Raw genomic sequence first — 21,434 nt, forward strand, 5'->3', positions numbered from 1 at the left:
CGGACGCCATGTCACATACGTGAAACGGGCCGCAGTACCAATGTATTCCAGAGCCAGCGCAGTAAAATCCTCCGTAGCACCAGCGATTTTATTCATCACCCGGAGGTAATCCGGGGTCACTGGGGCACCCCGGTGTCCCTTTCTCTCAAAAAAAAAACCATATAAATTAACTAATAAATCCCTATCACATGACCACATCAATTTCTCTGCAAAAATATCGTCAAAACATAAATTAATAATAATCGTCTAATCGCCCGGATTTTTGGAAGGCTATTTGTTGTGACATCTAGTGGACTTTCTGAGCATTCTAAAATCGAAATCTGCCTGCGCCCTCATTACTCGGTTGTGTATGTGTCGTCTGCACGTGTCAGTGTCTAACTTTTTGATTCCCAAATTCCTGAATTCCGTCTCGAAACAAGAAGAAAAAAATCCGATTGTCTTTGAAGATCATTCCCAATAATTCTCCCCAAGATCGATAATTCCCTTCACCCTCTGCCTCGATCGGTGAGTACATTAATTCCGAAGCAGCTATCCCCCAAACAAACTCCCAGAACCCCTAGCAATCCTCCACTTGCGACTAGTCTCACTCAAGATGGAAAAAACACTGACCTGGTACCCGAGCTTCGAGAAGACCCTGTGCTCATCAATAGGCAGCAAGAGCTATCCTTTCCTCGAGGACATCTTGTCCCTGTACCTAAACAACATCTCCAAAGAGGTGAACCGCTGCTACACCCTACCCCACCAGGCATCCACCCTCAGCTCCCACATGACTCGAATGCTGACATTTTTCTATTTCTACTGGCTGGACATAAAAGACCACATGCACGACTATCGTCCCTACTTCGACAAAATCTCCAAACTGCTCTCCCTCTACATGGATATGGAGTTGACATCAAATCCCGAAAACACTTGTGCAAGACTCGTCAATGTTCTCCACGTGTATCTGAGTCATTCTCCAGAGCACATAAACAGAGTCCTCATGCAATCTAAACTGATGAACGAGTATTCGAGCATTTGCGAGCCAATTTTCAAGAAACTCTTCTCCAACAAATTGGAGAATGATTCACCGCTAACGGAGAGGTCGTATGCATAACAATTACTGATCCTGATGCTGTGGAAGGGTCTTGTAAAGGGAAAAATCGAGGAAGAGTCCAGAATAAACGAATTGGCAGTGACTCTGCTGGGTCCCAACCACCCGAAGACATCATCCTACAGTGAATATCTTCAGTTTTTACCTCCAGCTCCTCCATCCACCAACTCTACCCTCTGGTACCTCCAGCAGCACTCGTTTGACGTGAAGAAAGCTTGTGCAGACTTACTCACCTATGAAGATGATATCAGCAATAAAAATTTCGAGAGAAGTTCTGATAACGATGTGATCGAGATCCCATAGCATGAGATTTCCTGCTTCAAAGCAGGAATACTCAAGCCTAAATTGTTTCGCAGGTCTATCGTTACCAGGCGTCGACGAGGCCTTGACAAAAACACACATATCGATTTGACCTTAAGTGATGATGACACTCCCCAAGACAGAAGAAAGAAACGAGAAGAGCGGAAGGGCCTCACCTGGTTGAAGAAGCTTCTTGCACGTGAGAGAAGTAAGAAACAGTCGAGTAAAGTGGAGACTGTTGATGCCCACAGTACAGGAAATCGCCGGAATGGAGCTCAGAAGCTGGTGGAAAAGGTCTTGGAGGTAGAAGAAGACCCGGAGGCCCCGGGGATAAGCGATGAAAAAATAGATAAGTGTTTGAGTTATCCAACTGATGTGTGTCCAGTGTCAACTACTGTGTCACTAACTGATGACATCAGCCCGGGACAAGGGATTTTCTGCTATGATGTCGATTTATTCAAGAATGAGGATCATCGCGAGCTTAATTTCGACATTGACACGGATTTCAGAGATCCTGGAGATTCAATGAAGATTGACAGTGCGGGGATTGATGAGGGGGAGTACTCGGTAACGAGTAACTACTGTGTTGATGAGTATGAGAATATTTCGATGATGGAGAGTCTTTCTGGCGACGATCTGAATGCTCAGAAGGGATTGGAGAGAGTGTCTCCGTCCACCATCAAGAGGAATACGATGGATAGGAGTTATTTGATTGATTATTATCTTTCTAATGTGGATGATCTTGGAGATGCTGGACTGTTTGGAGAGACTATTAAACCTCCTCGTTCTCGTGGGGGCAATTGTAGGAAGGAGTGTCCTCTCGTGGGCTCGCTGAAGGGGGATTCAGGAGTTGAGGCAGGGAAGATAAGTCTTGAGAGCATGTTGGAGGTCATGGAGAAGCCTTTTCATGTTGCCAAAGATGTACAGTACAATTTTGGTGGATCTGGGAGTCGACAGGATGGAAGGGATACACTTTTTTGCCAAGGAATCATTCCTGATTTTATAGATTCTACATTGTCCAGTGTATCTTCTACCACGTCGAGCTCTGCCACTCGCAGCCAATTGTGTCTTCCTTCTGTTTCAAGGCAGATTAATTATGTTAGCTCTGAACGATTTAGTAAACCAATATCTTCCGTTAGCAGTAGTTTTGATGAATCTGGAATCGAGATGAACAGACTTTCACCACCGAAGATTGGAGACAGCAGGAAGATGGTGTGGGTTGAAGGTATGAGGATTATTTCGAGAGGGGTAGATCGTTTTTTTAGTCAGCTTTTTGTGTTTGGGTTCGATGGGACTTGATCGATAGACACTCCTTACTTATTTCGTGGGGATGATTGACGGCAGAGGAGGGAAGGGGGGAGAGAGAATCGTAGACGAGACTTTCGCGTGTTCTTGGTGATTATACAGGAAGTCTTTTGGATTAATAATTCATTTAGGAAAATTCTTGTCAGTTATTAATTCATGAATTGGGGGCAACAATGAAGATATAATCGTCACTGAAGATGGAACCTCAAAAATATTTGTTTTCAATTATGTGGAATTGAAAATTCAGGATAATCCTTTCAAGTTAATTCGGGAATTGGATGGAAGAATGAGCATGTGATCAGGGAGAGGTATTTTGTCGATCGAGCGGTGGTTGGATGGATTTAGAGTAAATGGATCGAAAGTTTAACGAATATTCAGCTCTTTTCCACCCCTATTTTTTTTACTCTAATATATTTTACGCTTTTTGATGGGCTAAAAATAGCTCGGAATGTCATTAAAAACTTCAAGGTTGATAAGATTATTGGGAAATTTTCCAAATTCTCTCAACGATTCGACTGAGGAAGTCTTAATCGGGAAACTCAGTTGACCTTGTTGACATCTAAAATATTTCCAGTATTTGGGGTGCCTTTCAACTATTTTTACGTTTCGTTGCTTTTAGAATTGATAAAGGACAATTATTTTGCATTATTAATTCACGAACTGAGGGCTGCGATGAAGATACACTCCTCAATGAAGACAGAAGCGAAAATAGACCGAATAACTAAAAATGGAGTTTAATTGTTTTTTTGAATAATTACAGATACAATTGGGAATTCACTCCAGAAGTCAAAGAACACGTTGGTAAGATAATCAACTGAAGTAAATGACTAATTGAAGCAAGTAGGGAGACATGCACATTTGACTTATTTTTCTAATGTCGAGGAAATTCCGAGAGTGACTAAATATATTCAGCGAACCTTTCTCAATGGACTATCGCTTTTGTAGTAGAATTTTCGCGCCACTAAATCAATGAACTTTTCTTTAAATAGTCATGAAGGTTCATTAGTGAATCTATTTTAAGAGCTGACGCACAATCACTGAACATTGAGATTACATGGAACTTTTAAATAACTGAATGTTCATGGATCCAGCTCTCAGTAGTATTTAACTCTGGCCATAATTAATTTTATTTTATTCAAACAGATTGTTTCTGAGTGTATTTCCTTTTGAATTACCAGAACGAACCTTCATTATCATTTATGGAGAATTCGACACTCGTATTAATAAGGATATCCGTAATTTTTCTTAGATATTTATCAGAAAACAAGGCTGAAGATAAGTTGACTCACCTGAGTTTACCACTACCCCTACAAATATCATTTAGATATTATCACCTGGGATATACTTTCTGGACGTGAACAAAATTCCTATTAATGAAAGAATATCTCCAGACGCATCTCAAGGAAGATATCCCTTGTAGCAGTGGCAAAAATATGTGATATAAAAAAAAATTCGAGATTTAAGTTTCCATTTACATTTCGCAGGTGTTAAACATTATTTTCCGAAGAAAATCTTAGACACACGTTATAGATTTTGCATATAATTTCGATATAACTCCTGGGGTTGTATTTTTGCATACTGTAAGCTCTCGTAGTGCTGACAGAGCTGATAATAATTTTTTTCGTTCGTTCGATACATCCCTTCCTCCATAAACATAGAAAAAAAAGCCAAATGTTATTTTTGTACTTCTACCCTACTTCCCCTCCTGAAATCGAAACATTTGATAAATCGAAAAATTATACTTTCAGTATCATCCAACGTGAAGCATAACGTGAAATCAATTGGAGGGTGAAAAGTTTCATCAAACTGTCGTATTCAGTTTCATGGAACAAGAGGAAAGAAAAACTGAACCAAAACTCAAGAATAAAGTTATGATGATAACATGGATTATTTAAGTTGCCAAATGATTGAAAACACTATGTAGTCGATCTATTACACTCTGTAATCTTCGTTTAATTCAAAGGATACAATTCGACATGTATGCGTACGTAAGAATAAATGCATTAAATATTGTATACTGAAATAATATGAATAATGTTAATGGAGTGACATGGGGTTGGAAATATTTCACGGGGAAAATTGTGCGCTTGCGCTTGGAAAATTTTCGTATTGGTGGGTGTTAAGCTTCGCAGCACCAACACAGAGATGTTAGATTACGAAAGTCCACCATCCTTCCAGTATTCATGCAGTATACCGGTGCGTGCCGTCCCAGAATGTCGTTTATTTATCGAGACAAATATTATCACGAGACTTGAAAATCTCGATTGAAACGAGTAATAAATCAAACCGTTAACCGATTAAATTTCAAAAATCATAAATTACCACTAATCCACGTCCATTCCCGATTATTATTCTTCGGAATGATCCGAAAACTCATTGAAAAGTAAAACCCCTAATCAGTCATTGGCCCAACGATTAAAAAATTTACCTTAAAAATCTAAATCATCTGAAGCACTCACTTGAAGAATGAAAATCCAATAAAAATTCGCCGCGAAATCGGAATAGTCGGACGTTTCCCTTCAGCAAAAGAAAAATCGTTAAAAAGTCCATTAATTCCATAACCGAGTGAGTGACACCGAGAAAAGAATAAAATTCCCAATGAGAAGATGCAATTCCACAACTGCATTGACAGCTTAACAGTCCGTGACATAGATATTGGTGCGTGGAAGACCTGAATAAATAAACAATAAACTTGGTGCAAGTGTTTCAACTCCTGTAATAAAGAGTCAAGTAAGTCATTAAATTTCCCCCTCGACCCCCAACCCCCTGTCACCCCATCAAATGCGCAAAATCATGATAACAAAATGCTAATCGGTTTTAGCGATTAAAAAAAATACGATACATGGCAAAACGTGTTTCTTAATTACCTCTAATTTTCTCAATTAATTGATCGATGAATTTACAGTGTAAAAAAATTAAACCCACGCGCACGTCGTAGTACTAGACGCGATTGTGGTTCAGTAATTTCACTACACATACATCGAATTTCTCTGTACATCGTAAACACCTTCTGAGCCTTCTGAGTTCTACGTCGAAATCGAAAAATCTTATTAATAGAATCTCGAGTTTTCCCGTCGTGCAGTTAACGCTCGAGAATTTATGAAGAAAAAAAAATCATTAAGACTGGAATAATGACAAGATGTTGATATTGTTTATAGAGATGATTGCATACGGTATGAAGACGGCATCTTCACTTGTTAAAGGGCATGTCAAAGTGAATGTAAATAGTGAAGAGGGCAGGGGAGTGGAGTAGGCGAAGGGTTGGGCTGAAGGGAGTTGTGGATTGGCAGAAGGCGATAGTCCCGGTAAAGCGTTCAATCGATACAGCTTCTCGTTCCAGTGCCCGCCACCCGCGTTTATACCACCCTACCACCCTGGCCGGACGACACGGCTCTACCTTAAGTCCCTGGTGTGTCTCACCCCTTTTCCGGCGAGCACGATATGAAGAAAGGAAAATAAATTGGGGGAATCGATGAAGAAATCATCGTTTGGGATTTTTCGATTTTTTTATTAAATGATTTGCCCCTCGTCATCAGTTATGTCAATGGTGGGGAGCATTCAATTACTTGGATTGATACTTAACAGGCGGTCACAGCAACAGTTGATACGAAGGCGATTATCGTCTTGTCTGGGGCATTTGTTGGTGAGGAAAATAATCGATGCAATGATATTTCATTTTTTATAGGGCCATGGAAGACATAATAATTCAAATGTGATGATCGATGACAAGGACAGCGTTGTAATCACATTTATGTTAGATCACTCTTCGTCTTTCAATTTAGATTTGGGGAACAGCACATGAGGAAGGAAAAATCAATTTGGGGAATTATTTTAAATATTTACTTGTTGAGTTTTTTTATTTTTTATGAATGAGTTCCTCTTTTTATAATTGACATTTTTTACTGATGAAAATAATCAATACAATGATATTTGATTATTGATGATGTGCTAGAATTGTTATATTGATCCAGATGTGACAGCTGACACCATTATTTCATATAACGAAAATGTTTACCTCTCATTTTCTCGTAAATCATTCTTCTTTGTCGTCGGCCACATGTTCTATTGACAAAAATAATTGATACGTCGACATTTAACTCTGAGTTGACTTATGAAGTTTTCGAAATAATTTAAATGTTATTGGCGACGAGTGAACGGCCCTGGGTTCGTTTACTTCAGATGGAAAATGCCTCGAGATGCATGAGAAAATAATGGGGTTGAGTTCAGCCATCCAATTATTTGAATTTCCCTGGGTTGATCAAGGGGATGGGTTAATAGATGGGGTGTACTCGTGACTTCAGTACCTATATACCCAGCATAACGCGCAACGCACTTACGATAATGAGCAGGAGTTTTCCCCAGCGGGTGACCTATCCCACAATGACACCCTCTCCGGTGTCCTCGCACCATCCACTATCATGACACCACCTCTTCACATTCCCCACTGAGTCCATCGCCATGGTATTCTCACCTATTCCACCCAGACTACCATCTCACTTCAACATTAAATCGAGGGATAAATGTGATCAACTCCAGGTCTGGATTGATTAAACGCTTAATTGAATTTCCATTCCTTCTGTGATGACATTTTTACGATGAACAATTTTCCAGGGATGATATTGCAGACGCTCACGACACCAGAGCGATACCACTTTGACGACATTATCTGATTTTAAAAAATTACAAAAATTTTTGGAACAGTTTTACTCAGTACAGTAGCGATGAGGTAAAATGAGATGAATTGTCGTATCAGGAAACTTGAATGGAGAGTAAAGTTCTTGAAAAATTACCTGTCTATTCCGTAATCTGCTACTGAAACACTATTCAGTCAAAATGAGGGAGCAGTTACGCATTTTTTTACTGAACGTTCCATATTTTTTCTGGAACGTTTTGGACTTTTCCTGAAAGTTCACTGAAAAAGTGACTAACTGTTCCGTAATTTTTACCGAATATTCTTTTGTTTGCCAGATTACGGAACAGGTACATAATTTTTAAGGAATTTTTCTCTCCATCTGAAGTGAGAATATCGCAATTTTTAACGGGCGATTCAAATAAAATAAAAGTAAAGTAAAATAAAAAATATTAAAAATAAAATTGATACATATCTCATGTTATATACATCCACATATCGTATATAGATTTTTATAATGACAATCAATAAAAAAAATCTCTCTCATATTTTATATTTTTATTGTTTTCCAAGTCCTGTGTCTCTAGTAATTTTCGGTAATTATTTAGTAATTTTCTCCTAATTATTTTTTCTTGCGATTATTATTCTCCACAATAATAATTACATAATAATTGCAGGAAAAAACGCGATTCTAAAAGTTCATGCTGACACAGCCTCTCCCCCAGGTCGCGATGGAAAAAGTAAAAAAAAATTCTTCCTTTTTTAGCGCAAAGGAAAGTCTCATTTGGGTTTCGTGAGCAGCCCCAGCTCATATCAGTAAATATCACGGAATTGCGTGGGTCGATTTGGCAGGGAATTCATGCCTCTCGCGGCACGATTGACCCCTTGATTAATGATGCTATTAAATCATTAATTGAATAAAGGAAAGGTAAATTGAGAGGGGAAGCTTGGAAGGGATCGCGACGTATATCTGTTGAGAGTTCGTTGTACGGGGTCGGGTCGATAGACATCAGACACTAGTTGTCTCGCTCCAACAGTCTGCACGATGACACGATACATAGGCATGTACTTATATGCAGTGATATAGAGGGTATTGGCGATGCAACAAGTACTCTCCCCGTTTTATCACCGGGTGTATCTATTTTCCTCGTAATTTCACACGCTCTCTTCTCCCGGGTCGGTCGTGTTGATGCAATTTTTATTTCTATTTTATTTTTATTGTTTATTTGTAAGAAGACGATTGCAACTGGCTATGCGAAGGCCTTCAGTCTGGTATTTACTTGTTACGAACAATATTTCGATGGTAAATAATGAAATGGGGAGAGGAAGAATTAATATCTGGATATTAATTCTGATATTACTATTCAGAATATCACAATATTCATTGAATTGATTTAGAATATTAATGTTGAGTGGGGGAATACGGTATTAGAAAAAATAATTTAATTTCATAAATAAATGAATCTTAATTTTAAGTACTTTTGCACTCGGTTCCATTCACGGATTAAAAGCTCATGAAATTACAGGTTTTGCTGAAGATTAAAAAATACCAGAATTTTTTACAGCACGAAACCCTGAGTTTAGTAAAATTTATAATTTAATATAAATATTTGCTGTCAAATTACATTAAATTTGCAATAAAGATTGCAAATAAATTTGCAATCAATCAGAAATTTCCTCATTTTTCCCAAAATTTTCACATCTGTTGTTAATTTTCCGAGAGAAATGTACCATAAATTCGTAACTCCATTCGATTTTTCCATAAAATACTGAATTTTCAAGTTCAGGATGTTCAGGAACTTCATTGCAATTATCACAGAATCAAATTTTTCGAAAACCGTCACGAAAAATTGAACATAAAATTGTTAACAGCAACGAGATGGTTCGTATTGTCACAGATTTTATTTCCATTTGTTCCTGATTTTTTAACGATTTTCCCTCTCGAACGTAGACAGGATGATCAATATAACGAGTTTAACGACAACACTTCCATCAACATCAACTCCATCGACAACTCTGGGCGATGCAGCGGCGGCTGCGGCGGTTGCCGCATCGATGACCGCCACCAGTGATCGAGAGGGACTCGGTATAACCAGTACACTCGGCGGTATGATTGGCATGGAGATGGAAATTGCCATGTACAGAAGTGAATCAGTTGGATTGAGTGATGATTCCGACGTTTCACCTGTCACACTGTCCGCCGATTGGTCCAGAGTTGCTAAGCTCTTGCTGCTTGCTTCGTTGGCTGTTATCGGAAGTGTCGGCAACGTATTCATGATATCGGCGGTGATGGTGGAGGATCACTTGAAAAAACGAGGTGCTTAATTGGATTACACTTGCAACACACCATAATACATAATTAAATCTCCATTAACTCTATAAAACTAATTTCTGTACTAAACTAGAAGACTCCAATGAGTACACATTTTTCAAATGAGTTTTTTTATTCCTTTTAAATCGCTTCTTTTCAATTTTTGAACTCTGAATTCCTCAATATAATTAAAGACGTATTTTTGACAAAAGGTTTATCTTCTTATCGTAAAATTGAATGAATGAATTCCGTTGTTATCGCTAGAATTTCTGAATCACTGAATTCCTTGTTCAATTACGGATCCAATTTTCCCGGACTCTGAATGACACCACTTTCAACCCTCCGTCCCATCGGATTCTTACAAAGAAACAAAAGTCCAACAAATTTTGAAGATAAGCAGTCTCAATTTAAATTTTTCCCATCTCTACGAGGATCTATTCTTGACAAAGATTTCCGACACTCCGAGGAATCGTCACATCTTTATGGTGCCCTGTTTGTAAACCTCCCTGTGCTATATAAAAAGCTCCCCATAATAGTTCCCTACCACAATCAGATGGTGGCATTTTTGCTCATCGTTAACTGAAATTACCTCGTTCTAGTTCCCCAGTCCTCGTGAATTACTTTAAAAATCAATAAACAAATCATCGGACTCTGACAATAATTCCATTTGCACTCGGCAAATAATAAACATTGAATCTCTTTTTCAGGAAATGCATTTCTAGTTAACGTTGCCTTGGCAGATCTTCTGATAACTGGTTTAGTGATTCCAGCATCGGCAATAGTGATTCTAGCTGGTCACGAGGAATCAATAAGCATCTGTCGATTTGAGTGGACGCTGGAGGCACTCTGTTTCCTGGTGACATCATTGACTCTGGCGACAATTGCCGCGGAAAATTATGCTCGACTCTGTCTCCCTGCTGAAAGGTACCAGCTTTTTCTAAAGATAGCACACATCAGGGCACAACAAACATAACACATTATTTCTCTTTACTGAGAAAAGATACTGACTCGAGCGTTGATTAACTATTCAAAGGAAAATTATCAAGAAAGACAAGTAATTGTGGAGTATTTTTCATTTCCAGTACTTGTTCACATTAAATATAGTCGTCAATTTCACTCCATTATGAAAGGATAATTCACCAAACCTGAAGGAGATTAGCATTGAAATTATAAAATTTACTCCACATCCTATCAAAAATTGTTCCAGTGATGGTGAACAATCGATTCGATTTTTTCTCTTAATTTTTCTGTAACAGAAAATCATTTTTACATCACTCCATGCAGTAACCGAGAGGTTGATCTTATGAACTTATTGTAGACGCAGGTGATCCTTAAAATTAATTTAATAAATTAATGACTCCTTTGTTTTTCTCCCAAGGTATGCAATCCTCACACCAAGTAGAATAACCGGAATAACGTTCTCCGTGTGGGTGATAGCAGGCGTAGCAGTGGGGATTCAATCTTCCCTGAAACTAGGTCCAGACTTCTGCGGTCGTCGTTTCAATGGAGTCGCCATGGAACAAGTAATAGGTGCGTGTATTCTAGTGCTGTTACCAGCTCTGATAACGATAGTCCTTTACCTGCGATTGATCCTACGTGTACGACGTGCCATAAGGAGTTCCTTCAAGCCCCCAGCTGCCTTCTCCTGGGACTACGACCTCACCAAGACAAATATGTGCAGTTTCGCCCTTTTCGCTGTGTTCTGGTTACCATTTGGTAGTACAGCATGCATCAGTAATTTCCGACGCGTCAACTCCGGAATATTTTATAATTTAGCCTGGTTTGCGCTGTCAAAATCTTGCGTTAACAGTCTCCTGTATTGTGTACTCGATCGACATTTTAGAAATGCTTATGTCAAATTATTTCACTACTGCTGTTGCAAAACAACTGTGAGCTTTTCCAGAAGACAGAGAGGCGATGGTACCAGATCCTCGGGAGATGTCAGACTCAGAGTTCATATTATTCATTCCTACGCAAGTCCTGCAGCATGCAGACCCAATGTCACCAGACCCTATGGCAAAGATGTCTATGAACTCTAATTTTTCATTGGTTTTAATCCCTCGTTCAGTTATTTGGAATTTTATTGGGTTTTTTTCATGCACTGCAGACCAACGAATATCCTAGCTCCGTCCACTTTCTGTAAATAAGCATATGTACGTTTAATATGTACATATGCAAACTCAATGGTTTTACATTCCTTATTTGTTTGTCGAATGATTTAATACCGACAAGTGTATGTATTTAGATGGAAGTATCAGGAAGATAATTGAAGGGGAATAGATCGTGTGAAGGTAATTATGTTCAGGTCATGTGGGAAATAATTTAATAGAAAGATTTGACAACTTTTTTCGGGAAACAATTTTAAAAATTTATAAAAATAAAAGAGGTATTTGTTTGCGATTGCACAGTTTGTAGAGGTCATTATGCACAATTTATATCGGCAAGGTAATGACTTTAAGCTGTCAAGAAGAAATTTTAATTAGGTTTCGTATAATTGCTGATATCAGAGGGTACCAAAGTCATTTGGCTATTGTTTTGAAGCCTTATTTTATTTATAATCTAAATACATACGCTTGTGGGGTCTCGAGGTAGATAGATTTGAGTTTTTCTAATACAAAATATGGAACATGTATTTTACATGCCTTCTGTCAAACTGTGATCGTTATGTACATTTAACTACTTGTGGATTAACTCGCTGTTTGAGTACATCAGAATTATTTGTTTGTGTATGTTGTATGAATACTCGATGCACAATGGATTTCTCGCTGAATTCGAAGGTGTAATTGTGTGCTTAATCAATTATTTTAGCCATATCAGCTACGAGTACAGTCCGTTGAATGACATTCCCGAGAAATTTGTGAGAATAAATTTGATTGTTTAATCCTGCCGATTAACATTTCATGAGACTGATTAGTTTTTCTCTACCTACTTAGTTTTATTTCGACGAATTCGTACTGAAATGATTTTTTGCCGATTCCGGTATGGGACCAGAAAATGAAAAAAAAAAAATGAAAATTTGAAAACAGTTCTACACCGTTTTTCTCTATTCACGCATTTTTTAGTATGAAAGGACCTCTCATACTGACTCCGATATTATCAAAAAAATGATCAAATATCTAATTACACATAAACTTAGTCAGTGGAGCTTTAACGTGACATTCAATGCACTTTTAATTATATTCCGATTACATTTATTGATATTAACATGTATCTCAGCTACATGTGCATGTCATACCATGAATTATTATATTAATAATTACTGTGTTGAAAGTATCCGTGTGAGTTATTGATAACAGGAACTGCTTGCATAGCAGATGATAAGCTTCAAAATATTGAGAAAAAATAGAATACGAATATTTCGCAACTCCGAGGACCACCAATTCACAATAAAATAAATTAACCGTCTTTAATCATTTAACGAGAATTATGTGTGAATAATAAAAATGAAATTCAACTAAATTATTCAGAGGAAAAATATAGAAATGTCTGTAACATTGTTTTATACAAATTTTATGTGTCAATAATACTTAAGAAAATTCTAATGCAAAAATTGGAATTGGGAATAATGAAAAAAAAAGTTGATAGTAATAAGAAATTCAAATAATGGAGCATGAAAACTGTGTAACGTGTAATGCAAATGTTGAGATAAATTATGAAAAACTCGAGATGTTGATAGAATAGGAAGACAGTTCAATAATTAATTAGTAATAGATAAAAATCTATTGAATAGTTAACCAGAAGTTTAGAGTAATATAGTAACATTAGTTGGATGATATTGGCGGACGTAAATCGTTTGTAACAAATATATAATTGTGATGATAGCAAAGGTAATAATGTAAAAAAAGTTATAGTGAATTCTAAATGGTTTATTTTTTACTAACTGTATCTTCGCATTTGATGTGTATTTTTTGTATGTCTGCGTTTATTATTATAAAATTATTCTACTGTACAACCTATTATACATGGAACGTGAATGTTTTCGTAATATGTACTTTAGTGTGAAAGCGTGTAAATGTAGATTTTATATGATGTTGTAATAAAAGAAAATGATTTGTTTCACATTTCTCGATTGATTTCTCTGATTTGATTAAATGAGACTATTGTCTATATAAGATAATGGAATTGAAGGGGCAAAGCATTGAATTACTGAACAGACTTAACGCTGAGAATCTAAGCAATGACGGACATGATTACCCAGTGCAGAGTTGACTGCAAGGAAATCAGCAAAAATTATGTTTGATAATCGTAAAGGAAAATTTTCAGGAAACAGTATTAATAAAAATCAAAATCAACACGGTAATGGGGATAATTATTATTTAAAAAATGGTACAATAATGCTGTTATAAAGAGTTGTAATTAATATAAAGTAATCGTCTAAAAAATCTTAAATATAAATCACAGATGCCACCTCTATTGATCACAGGACAACTAATTACAATAAAAAATTACAGGCAAAATGATTGCACGGAAAACTATCATCAAGATAGTTCATCACACAATATTCAATTATAGAAATTCATTGCATCGTATAGAACAATATTGTATACACATTGTACCCACTGATCATGGAAAAATGATTTTCTGATTCCACCATGACGGTAGCAAGACAGCCCGACCTCTCCGATCAAATCAACAGCAAAGTATCCGATAAAATACTCAACAAATTATTGAATAAAATTAACGGCAAATCAGCGAATAAAATCAGCAATGATTTCCTGATTTAATTGTATAGATTTAAATATGTAGTATTTAATTTTATGCGTATATTTTTCTGAGGATTTTTCCAATCCAAATTTTAACCAATAAACGACTATTCCTCGTTATTTTGTATAGTCTACCTACAATCAACTGATAATCCTCCTGTCAAGTTTCGGAGAATGTTCAGAGGCTGTTTCCAAATTTCTGATAAATTGTCGGCATCTTGTTTAGATTTTATGTGACTTATCCATGTGATCAATTTTGTAATGATTTGTTCCGTGATTAATAGAGATATTACCAAATCACATATTCGATTCTTTTGTTAATTCTTTCAAGCGTTCTCTCATGTGAGACTCTTCAGCCACCAGAGCCTGGCCACTGCTGTCGGATTTTCTCGATGATCTGAAAATTAAGTACATCATTAATTCTCTTCCTCAAAAACAATCAGTTGCTAAACGTATCCATTATATAAATTCAACTAACAAGTGGGAGCAGAGCTGACTGAGGTGATAGGGAATGAGATAACGAGCATGAGGAGAGAGATCAGAGAACGGGTCTTCGGTGGAGGTTCCAGTGTCAAATCCTTCAAGTCTGAAATCACAAACAATCGTCAAATGAGGACCGACATGATATTCCAGGGTTTTTCTTGAATCATCAAAATCAATTGGAAGCTTTTTGTACCTCACAATGAAATGTTTACTATACTGCAGTTTCGTGTTTCGGACACTACGTTTGGCATAATCTAGAGTAGCGAAAAAACCCATATCTCGAAAATCGCTGATGGCTTCTGCGCCGCACTTGTCATCGCTAAAACTATTAGAAGCCAGGGATCTGGAGCCAGGGGTATCTATCCACACAGCGCGATGATGTTTCTTAAATAGATTCGTAGCCCAATCACAAGCGCCAACCTTGGCTACCTCGTTCCATTCGCAAGGTGCATACCAATCGAAAACCTGGAAATCAAAGAATCCAGAGTAATTTACAGGATATCATTAGAACTAATTATCTTCTTGGTTGTTGGATAATAAATCTCTCGCTAAAAAGTTGCACTTTACAAATTGTTAGAATTTTCTCAAATAAATTCTAGAACTTTTTGTGAAATTTGAAATGTTTTTCTCTATTTAAAAAAGTGCAAAAACTGTTTTGGATGATTATTGACGGTAAAAGGAGCGAAAAATAATGAAAGAGATTAATTACTCACCTGACATTTGCAATAAAGCTTAAGAATATCCCGGAATTCTGTCATAAAAGTCATGAACGAAGTAGAACCCCTGGCGTAGAGTACCACTATTCCTTTTGTTTCGTCAGTATCCTCAGTTTTCTCACATTTTCTCAGCTCATCATCAGTATCAGCCACATCAGCCTCTGTGTTAGTCGCGACTCGTAAGTCCCGCATATTCGCGTTGAGATAAGCCTGCCGGGAGGTTGATCTCCATCGGTGTACGGCCATTAAAATGCCAGATATGAGGAATACAATGAGAATTAATGCAATTCCTACAGGAAGAAAGAGACTACTCTCAGCAATGATTCTTCTAGGACCATCGACTTCTCCCAGATGTTCAGAAATTTCTCGAATCTTTGGATTCCTGTCGCATTCTGCAACGAAGTAAAATGAGAATTATCCAGTAAGTTTTATTATGATATCAATGTACATCGAGAACATCCACAGAAATTTTTCAACAAAAAGAACTATTATAGACAATTACAGTCCTTATTATTGAGTCCTTTTATTCTCTGACAAATCCCACATTTTTATAGTAGTATATACTATTTACAAATAAAAAAAATATTTAGGAAGTTAGAGAGATCCACTGCAACTGGATTTACCCCACTGACTCCCACTTGCGTTATTCATGCAATGGATGCAATAAACCTATTGTAAACTAGTCAATTAACTAATGAGTAAACCAATGAATTAAATATGTTAAATTGATATGTCCATAGAATGTGAGGATGACAATCCCTGGAGACAAGTAATTGATCCAAAATATCGCATGTATCAAAAAATAAAAGGATTATTTTTTCTATGATAAATGCGTTCGGAAAAAATACATAACTATTAAATAGTTCTTATGTGGAAGTAAATCAGCGGTTTGAAATTAAGATATAATCACCTAGCATCCACGTGCAGGGGTAGAATTTTCTGGGAATGTTCCACAGAGAATTTTTATTACAACGCTCATCAAGGACCCGCAGTTTGAAGCAGTAACTCATATTCGATGCCACATTGAGTGAAAATCGACAGTCTATACTTTCGGCGTACGCAGCACTGGATGTAAGATTATCGTGGACCTAATCCAAGGATAAACAAATGAAAAAATTTCCTTCGTTACACCAGACTTTATACGTTTTTTCTACTATATCCCATCATAATGCATTTTAAATTGAATTCACTGATTCAAATTCCTTTTCTTTAAATTTTTATGGTGAAGAGTTAAAACCTGTTGCTGCAAATTGATTACTTTTTGTTTGAAATTGTCTGATTTAAACTTGAGCTAGAACCTTTTAGAGTTTGGATAACTTTTCAAACGCTAAGTGTAGCGTCACAAATTACAATTTTCTTGAAATCAATAGCTCGATAAAATTTTTCAAATAAAAATTGTTTGGGTAGGACCCGCATCATTGAATGCAGCATGAAAAATTAGATCGATTGACCGTTTTGTTGCCCGGTAATAATTACAGAAAGGAATAATTACAGTCATGAAACTGCAGTTCTTGGTGAATGATGTCCGAGAAGCTGAACTGTTCTGAAAAAAATATTAAGAAAATGTTTCAATATACTGCAAGTCCGAAAATTATCAGGAAACATATTTATAATATTGCAATCATGCACATGCCAGTCAGTGACCCAGTGTAGTAATTACTTTTCTTGTGTATCAGAAGTGCAATTAGAAATATATGAAAGTAAATTGTGGAACATTGATTACCATATTAATGGCCCACTCACTCCCGTGGTAATCTCTACCGTAGTTGGTACAGGCATTGTTTTCACTTTCATAGTCAGTAGGGAATGTTCGCAATCCTAAATGCAATATTGGAGAGCCAGAGTGTAACGAAATATCCAGGCTGAACATTACTCCATCACTACTGAAAGAATAGTGTAATTGTTTTCCCATTCCAGAGATTAAAAGCACTTGTTGAAATTGTGTCAATAGAACTTCTTTAAATTGAAATTCTCAAATTTTCATACAAAACATTTCATGAAGAAAAATGCAGTGAAAAAATTATACCAAAGAATTCAGGCAAAATCTGTGAATAGAATTATTTCTACCGGAATTAATTGAACAAAAATCTACGAAATTTTAAGAGATTTTAGAATTAGTGAACAAATTCTTCTCGTGCGTGCACTGAATCCAGAACATGTGCCACCACCGAATGTCCTACTCCACAAAATAACTTGCCACAATGCAAGAAAAATTAATTCCATGCAGCATAACGATGTTTTAAAAATATTAAAACTTAATTACCTATTGTTGACATCTTCTCTGTTGAAATATGAGCATTGATGAGTTGGTTCTTGGACTTTCGTCAGTTCATAATTCGAGACAACATATTTTCTCCCCTGATAGAGATATCGACTCCCATCATCGATGGAAAAACGAAGAGCGTAACAACCAGTGAAAATGTGCTCATGACTGAGAACAATTTTGTCTTCCTGAAATGGCAATTGCTCATTTTAAATACACGGCTGTGAGACGTAATAACTATGCTGAACATTACCTTGCAAGTTGACAGTTCATTACTTCCACTCTCCCTTGAAGATTGCTTGTCCACCACACAAATCCGGTAATCGGTGTAAACTTCTTGATAAGAACTGAAATCATCGTTGAACTTGTGGTGTTCGCACTCCTCTTGACTCTTAACTGTAGTATTAACGACTAAGGCAACGTCATAGGTACATTCAACGTTGGATACGTTTAGAACTGTCTTTAATGTGCCTAAAACATGAAAAATAAATTATCATAAATTAGATAATTCTATACTTTTCCGCGAGTATGAAAAAATTCAACTGAAAGATGTAACACTTTCCTTGACAAAAAAGTGAAATTAATTTTCTGTTGAATAATTGTAATTCTGAATAATTTTTTGCACGATATATGTGACAGGAAAAAATTAATAACCAACGATTTTTCTATCTGATTCACTCTTTTAAGGCTTTTCCTCCTGGAAAATTTCGAATAAAAAATTTCCACATGACCTCCTTATAAAATCAATTTTAAAAAATAATAAAATTCGAATCGTTGATTTGATGGATTCAATGATCGCATAAAAAATTATTCAGTTTTCAATGAAAGGGGCACAAAATGAATAGAACGTTCCATAGAATTCCAACACAATTCATAAATTTCCAATTGAAATTTTTCATACTTGGAAAACTATAAAAAATTAAAGATTATTTACTGAAGTTTCCTTGATTTATCAAAATCAACTCATTCATCGGAATATTGTCGATATTGCATTGCAATTTTTTCCCCTGCACATCCCTCTCATATTTGGTTGGTTCATCGTCGCAAATATATTTGTAAATACACTGCAAATAAATGGTAATGAAAAACCGCTACATAAACAAAAGTACGATGAGTAAAACAAATGAATTTTCCATACATTATCATCATCATAACCAGATTCTACTGTGCAGATAAACATTAGTGCAATAAATACATATTTCCAGCACATTTTGCATTCTTATGGTGAAAAGAAAACACTTTGTATGCTGATTAATTAACAAAAATGGCAGTTGATTGGCAAGATATTTATGCCCGGAAATAAAAATCGTTCACACAGACATCACATGTACTTTTCAACAAGTGTCCACTCCGTACGATTATCTCACTAAACACCACCGAAATGAGGAAACAAGCATTATGTATTTTAACTTTCACTCAAACATGAGGAAATTCTACGTGTTTTTAATCTTTCGAAAAAAATGAAACGCCAATTTTTTATAATCTTTTGACATTTTTAACAGATTGCGAAGAGCACAATAGTAAACACCAGAGATTACAGAAAAGATTGATCAGGATCAAGTTCGTCAAGTGCACCCGTTACCGGATGGAGCCACCAGAATCTTGGTGGCGGAAATTTAATGAACTAATCAGTGCAACTGTCGATACAGAAGTGTTCGCAGAAACGATCAAATGATGAACAATTTATTCGCGGATGGGACTTGAAGAAATAAAAGCGGTAATTTTTAGACAACATTCCGGTGGAATAACACATTTTTTTGGGAATCTCTTTTATTTGAACCGTCACGATGAGGACGCTATCACCTGTTCTATGAACTGAATACGAATCTGAGAAGAATGTCAACAAAAGTCAACAAATTGACTCAAATGACGTCTTGAAAAAAAATAATATTCTCTTCAATCCAATTACCATTTCATTTTGATACGAAAAATAAGAAGTGCAACGTACTACAGCTAAGAGTATGTGAACAAATTATCGACCAACTTACGATCTAGTTTTAAAGTGTAGAGGACATTGACACAATCATTTTTCGGAAAGAGTTGGGCAATTAAATCCACCATCATTATATATATGTAGTAATTAAATATATTGTTATTAAATCTATACAAATATCTTCACGAAAAATAGCGGAAAAAATCATTGCCCTTATACAAATTCTAAACAATCTAGTACGAAAGGATCTTCAGAGCAAGTAGATGAATTCAATGATCACAATGATAAATATAAAGGAACTCTTAGGCGTTTAGCTCTCCAAAAAATCATCGAAATCAGTTGAATCGTCCTCCAGGACGATCTCTTCGAGGGTTGGACCCTTATGAGGTGATGCTACTTCTGAAACAGAATGAGAAAACATCAGATGCTCCCTTTTTTGGAGTTATCCAACCTGGAAGCTGAGAAACTCACTAGGTACGGAGCCAGTAACTTTATAATTCTCTAATTCTCCTCTGAAGACCTCGTCGAATGTCTCTTGTCTCTCCTTTAGGGTCTTCTGCTGCTTCAGTTCTTGTTGTAAGACCCTCTCTTTATGCTCTCTAGCTAGTTCAGCTGCAGAATTTTTAGATAATAAATGGTACTGCAGTAATTTGACAAAAAATAACTGAAAGACCTAAAATTGTGAAAATCCTCACCTCTGACAGAATCCAATTCTGCCAACTTCTTCTCCTTGTACAGAGCCAATTGAAACCTGTGGTCCAGCTGTTTATTCTGGAGTTCCAACGTGTCATTCAAGTCCTCTAGTCTGTACAGAGCAGCTTCAACTTCCTCAAACGCCTCCTCCAACGATCCTATCACCAAATCAATTCAAACAGCCAAGATAATTTGGATGTCCAAGTACTGAATGGATTGATGCATTACCTATCTGATCCATCAAATTCTGAATGTCATTATTAATTTTTGGTATCGCTGCCAGTGTTGCATTCAAAATATTGATACTACTCCATTGTCTGTCGAGTCTCTCATAAATGCCACCGATTAAAATGTCAACTTCGCGTGCCTTCGTCGCATTCTCTTCTGCCAGTTCATGCAATTCATTCCACTGGAGCTGGAAGTGATGCAGAATATCAGCTCCAGCTCCATAATTTACTTTTCCAGCACGCAGAGATTTTTTAGTTTTCGGACTTTCCGATATTGAGAATCCCCGTAAACTAAAAAAACAAATACGCGTAAATATGAGTTTGTTTTTGTTCAACTCCACTAGCTATTGTTGACAACACCTCTTCACATTATTATTAGAAAAAAAAATCGGTAAAATTTTACCTCGCAGATATGCCATCCTGTACGGTTTGGAATTTATTTTTTAATGCCCCAAACATAATCGCATTTGTGATTTAATATTTTTTTTATAATCTGCACTGGTAGCACAACATCCTGTTGTTACAGGTTATGTTTTGTTTGTGGGATTATCAGCTGGTGAGATCAAACGGTGATAGTACAGGTGGAGTTAACTGAACAGAACTGAAAAAAGTACTCTACGTAATCGGTAGAGAAGCGGGGCATTTAAAAAATTATTGCTGAAAAGGCCAATATTTTGGAAAAAAAAAAATTCAGGAGTGAGTGTTGCCTAGACACTCCGCAATCCACATTCTTCCATATAAATGAATTATTTAAACAATGAAAAAATTTCCATTGTAAAA

At 36.5% G+C, this 21,434-nt stretch overlaps 3 protein-coding genes across 8 annotated transcripts; 1 reads left to right on the forward strand and 2 right to left on the reverse strand.

Moving 5' to 3' along the window:
* The first annotated feature begins 5 nt into the window (after positions 1–5).
* Positions 6–11,675, forward strand: LOC135167581 (melatonin receptor type 1A-like). Of its 5 annotated transcripts, none has more exons than XM_064130907.1 (6): positions 6–105; positions 3,456–3,496; positions 4,444–4,679; positions 9,277–9,642; positions 10,344–10,560; positions 11,015–11,675. In XM_064130907.1, exons 3-6 carry the CDS (start codon positions 4,676–4,678, stop codon positions 11,673–11,675), a joined length of 1,248 nt encoding a protein of 415 aa, XP_063986977.1. In that variant the 5' UTR covers positions 6–105; positions 3,456–3,496; positions 4,444–4,675. The 5 variants fall into 5 exon arrangements, with proteins under 5 accessions (XP_063986977.1, XP_063986976.1, XP_063986979.1 ...); XM_064130906.1 differs by lacking the exon at positions 6–105 and adding an exon at positions 1,092–2,615; XM_064130909.1 differs by lacking the exon at positions 6–105 and having other exon boundaries at positions 1,092–3,496; positions 4,444–6,338.
* A 2,249-nt stretch (positions 11,676–13,924) lies between these two features.
* On the reverse strand, positions 13,925–19,375 carry LOC135167580 (uncharacterized). 2 transcript variants are annotated; one of them, XM_064130904.1, is made up of 11 exons: positions 18,940–19,375; positions 18,736–18,865; positions 18,055–18,272; positions 17,802–17,989; positions 17,262–17,418; positions 17,031–17,081; positions 16,449–16,626; positions 15,536–15,930; positions 15,016–15,287; positions 14,818–14,925; positions 13,925–14,736 (listed from the first exon to the last, which is right to left on the reverse strand). In XM_064130904.1, exons 1-11 carry the CDS (start codon positions 19,009–19,011, stop codon positions 14,637–14,639), a joined length of 1,869 nt encoding a protein of 622 aa, XP_063986974.1. In that variant the 5' UTR covers positions 19,012–19,375; the 3' UTR covers positions 13,925–14,636. The 2 variants fall into 2 exon arrangements, with proteins under 2 accessions (XP_063986974.1, XP_063986973.1); XM_064130903.1 differs by having other exon boundaries at positions 17,262–17,421.
* Positions 19,376–19,864: 489 nt separating this feature from the next.
* On the reverse strand, positions 19,865–21,218 carry LOC135167583 (dysbindin protein homolog). The gene is made up of 5 exons (XM_064130910.1): positions 21,058–21,218; positions 20,656–20,945; positions 20,430–20,585; positions 20,206–20,346; positions 19,865–20,133 (listed from the first exon to the last, which is right to left on the reverse strand). The coding sequence occupies exons 1-5, from the start codon at positions 21,111–21,113 to the stop codon at positions 20,045–20,047; spliced, it is 732 nt and encodes a 243-aa protein (XP_063986980.1). The 5' UTR covers positions 21,114–21,218; the 3' UTR covers positions 19,865–20,044.
* Between the last annotated feature and the right edge of the window lie 216 nt (positions 21,219–21,434).

Source organism: Diachasmimorpha longicaudata, chromosome 11 (genome assembly GCF_034640455.1).
Source record: "Diachasmimorpha longicaudata isolate KC_UGA_2023 chromosome 11, iyDiaLong2, whole genome shotgun sequence".
Taxonomy (NCBI): Eukaryota; Metazoa; Arthropoda; class Insecta; order Hymenoptera; family Braconidae; genus Diachasmimorpha; species Diachasmimorpha longicaudata.

What these genes read in the sequence shown, in the direction of transcription:
- LOC135167581 (XM_064130907.1), top strand. An exon ending in GGATCACTTGAAAAAACGAG is followed by an intron (nt 9,643 to 10,343) that starts GTGCTTAATTGG and finishes TCTCTTTTTCAG; the next exon opens with GAAATGCATTTCTAGTTAAC. An exon ending in CTCTGTCTCCCTGCTGAAAG is followed by an intron (nt 10,561 to 11,014) that starts GTACCAGCTTTT and finishes TTTTCTCCCAAG; the next exon opens with GTATGCAATCCTCACACCAA.
- LOC135167580 (XM_064130903.1), bottom strand. Translation starts at nt 19,011, where the DNA reads ATGTGCTGGAAATATGTATTTATTGCACTAATGTTTATCTGCACAGTA. An exon ending in CTGGTTATGATGATGATAAT is followed by an intron (nt 18,866 to 18,939) that starts GTATGGAAAATT and finishes ATTTATTTGCAG; the next exon opens with TGTATTTACAAATATATTTG. An exon ending in CCCCTGCACGTGGATGCTAG is followed by an intron (nt 15,931 to 16,448) that starts GTGATTATATCT and finishes ACTTCGTTGCAG; the next exon opens with AATGCGACAGGAATCCAAAG.
- LOC135167583 (XM_064130910.1), bottom strand. Translation starts at nt 21,113, where the DNA reads ATGTTTGGGGCATTAAAAAATAAATTCCAAACCGTACAGGATGGCATA. An exon ending in GAATTTGATGGATCAGATAG is followed by an intron (nt 20,586 to 20,655) that starts GTAATGCATCAA and finishes ATTTGGTGATAG; the next exon opens with GATCGTTGGAGGAGGCGTTT. An exon ending in AGAATTGGATTCTGTCAGAG is followed by an intron (nt 20,347 to 20,429) that starts GTGAGGATTTTC and finishes AAAATTCTGCAG; the next exon opens with CTGAACTAGCTAGAGAGCAT.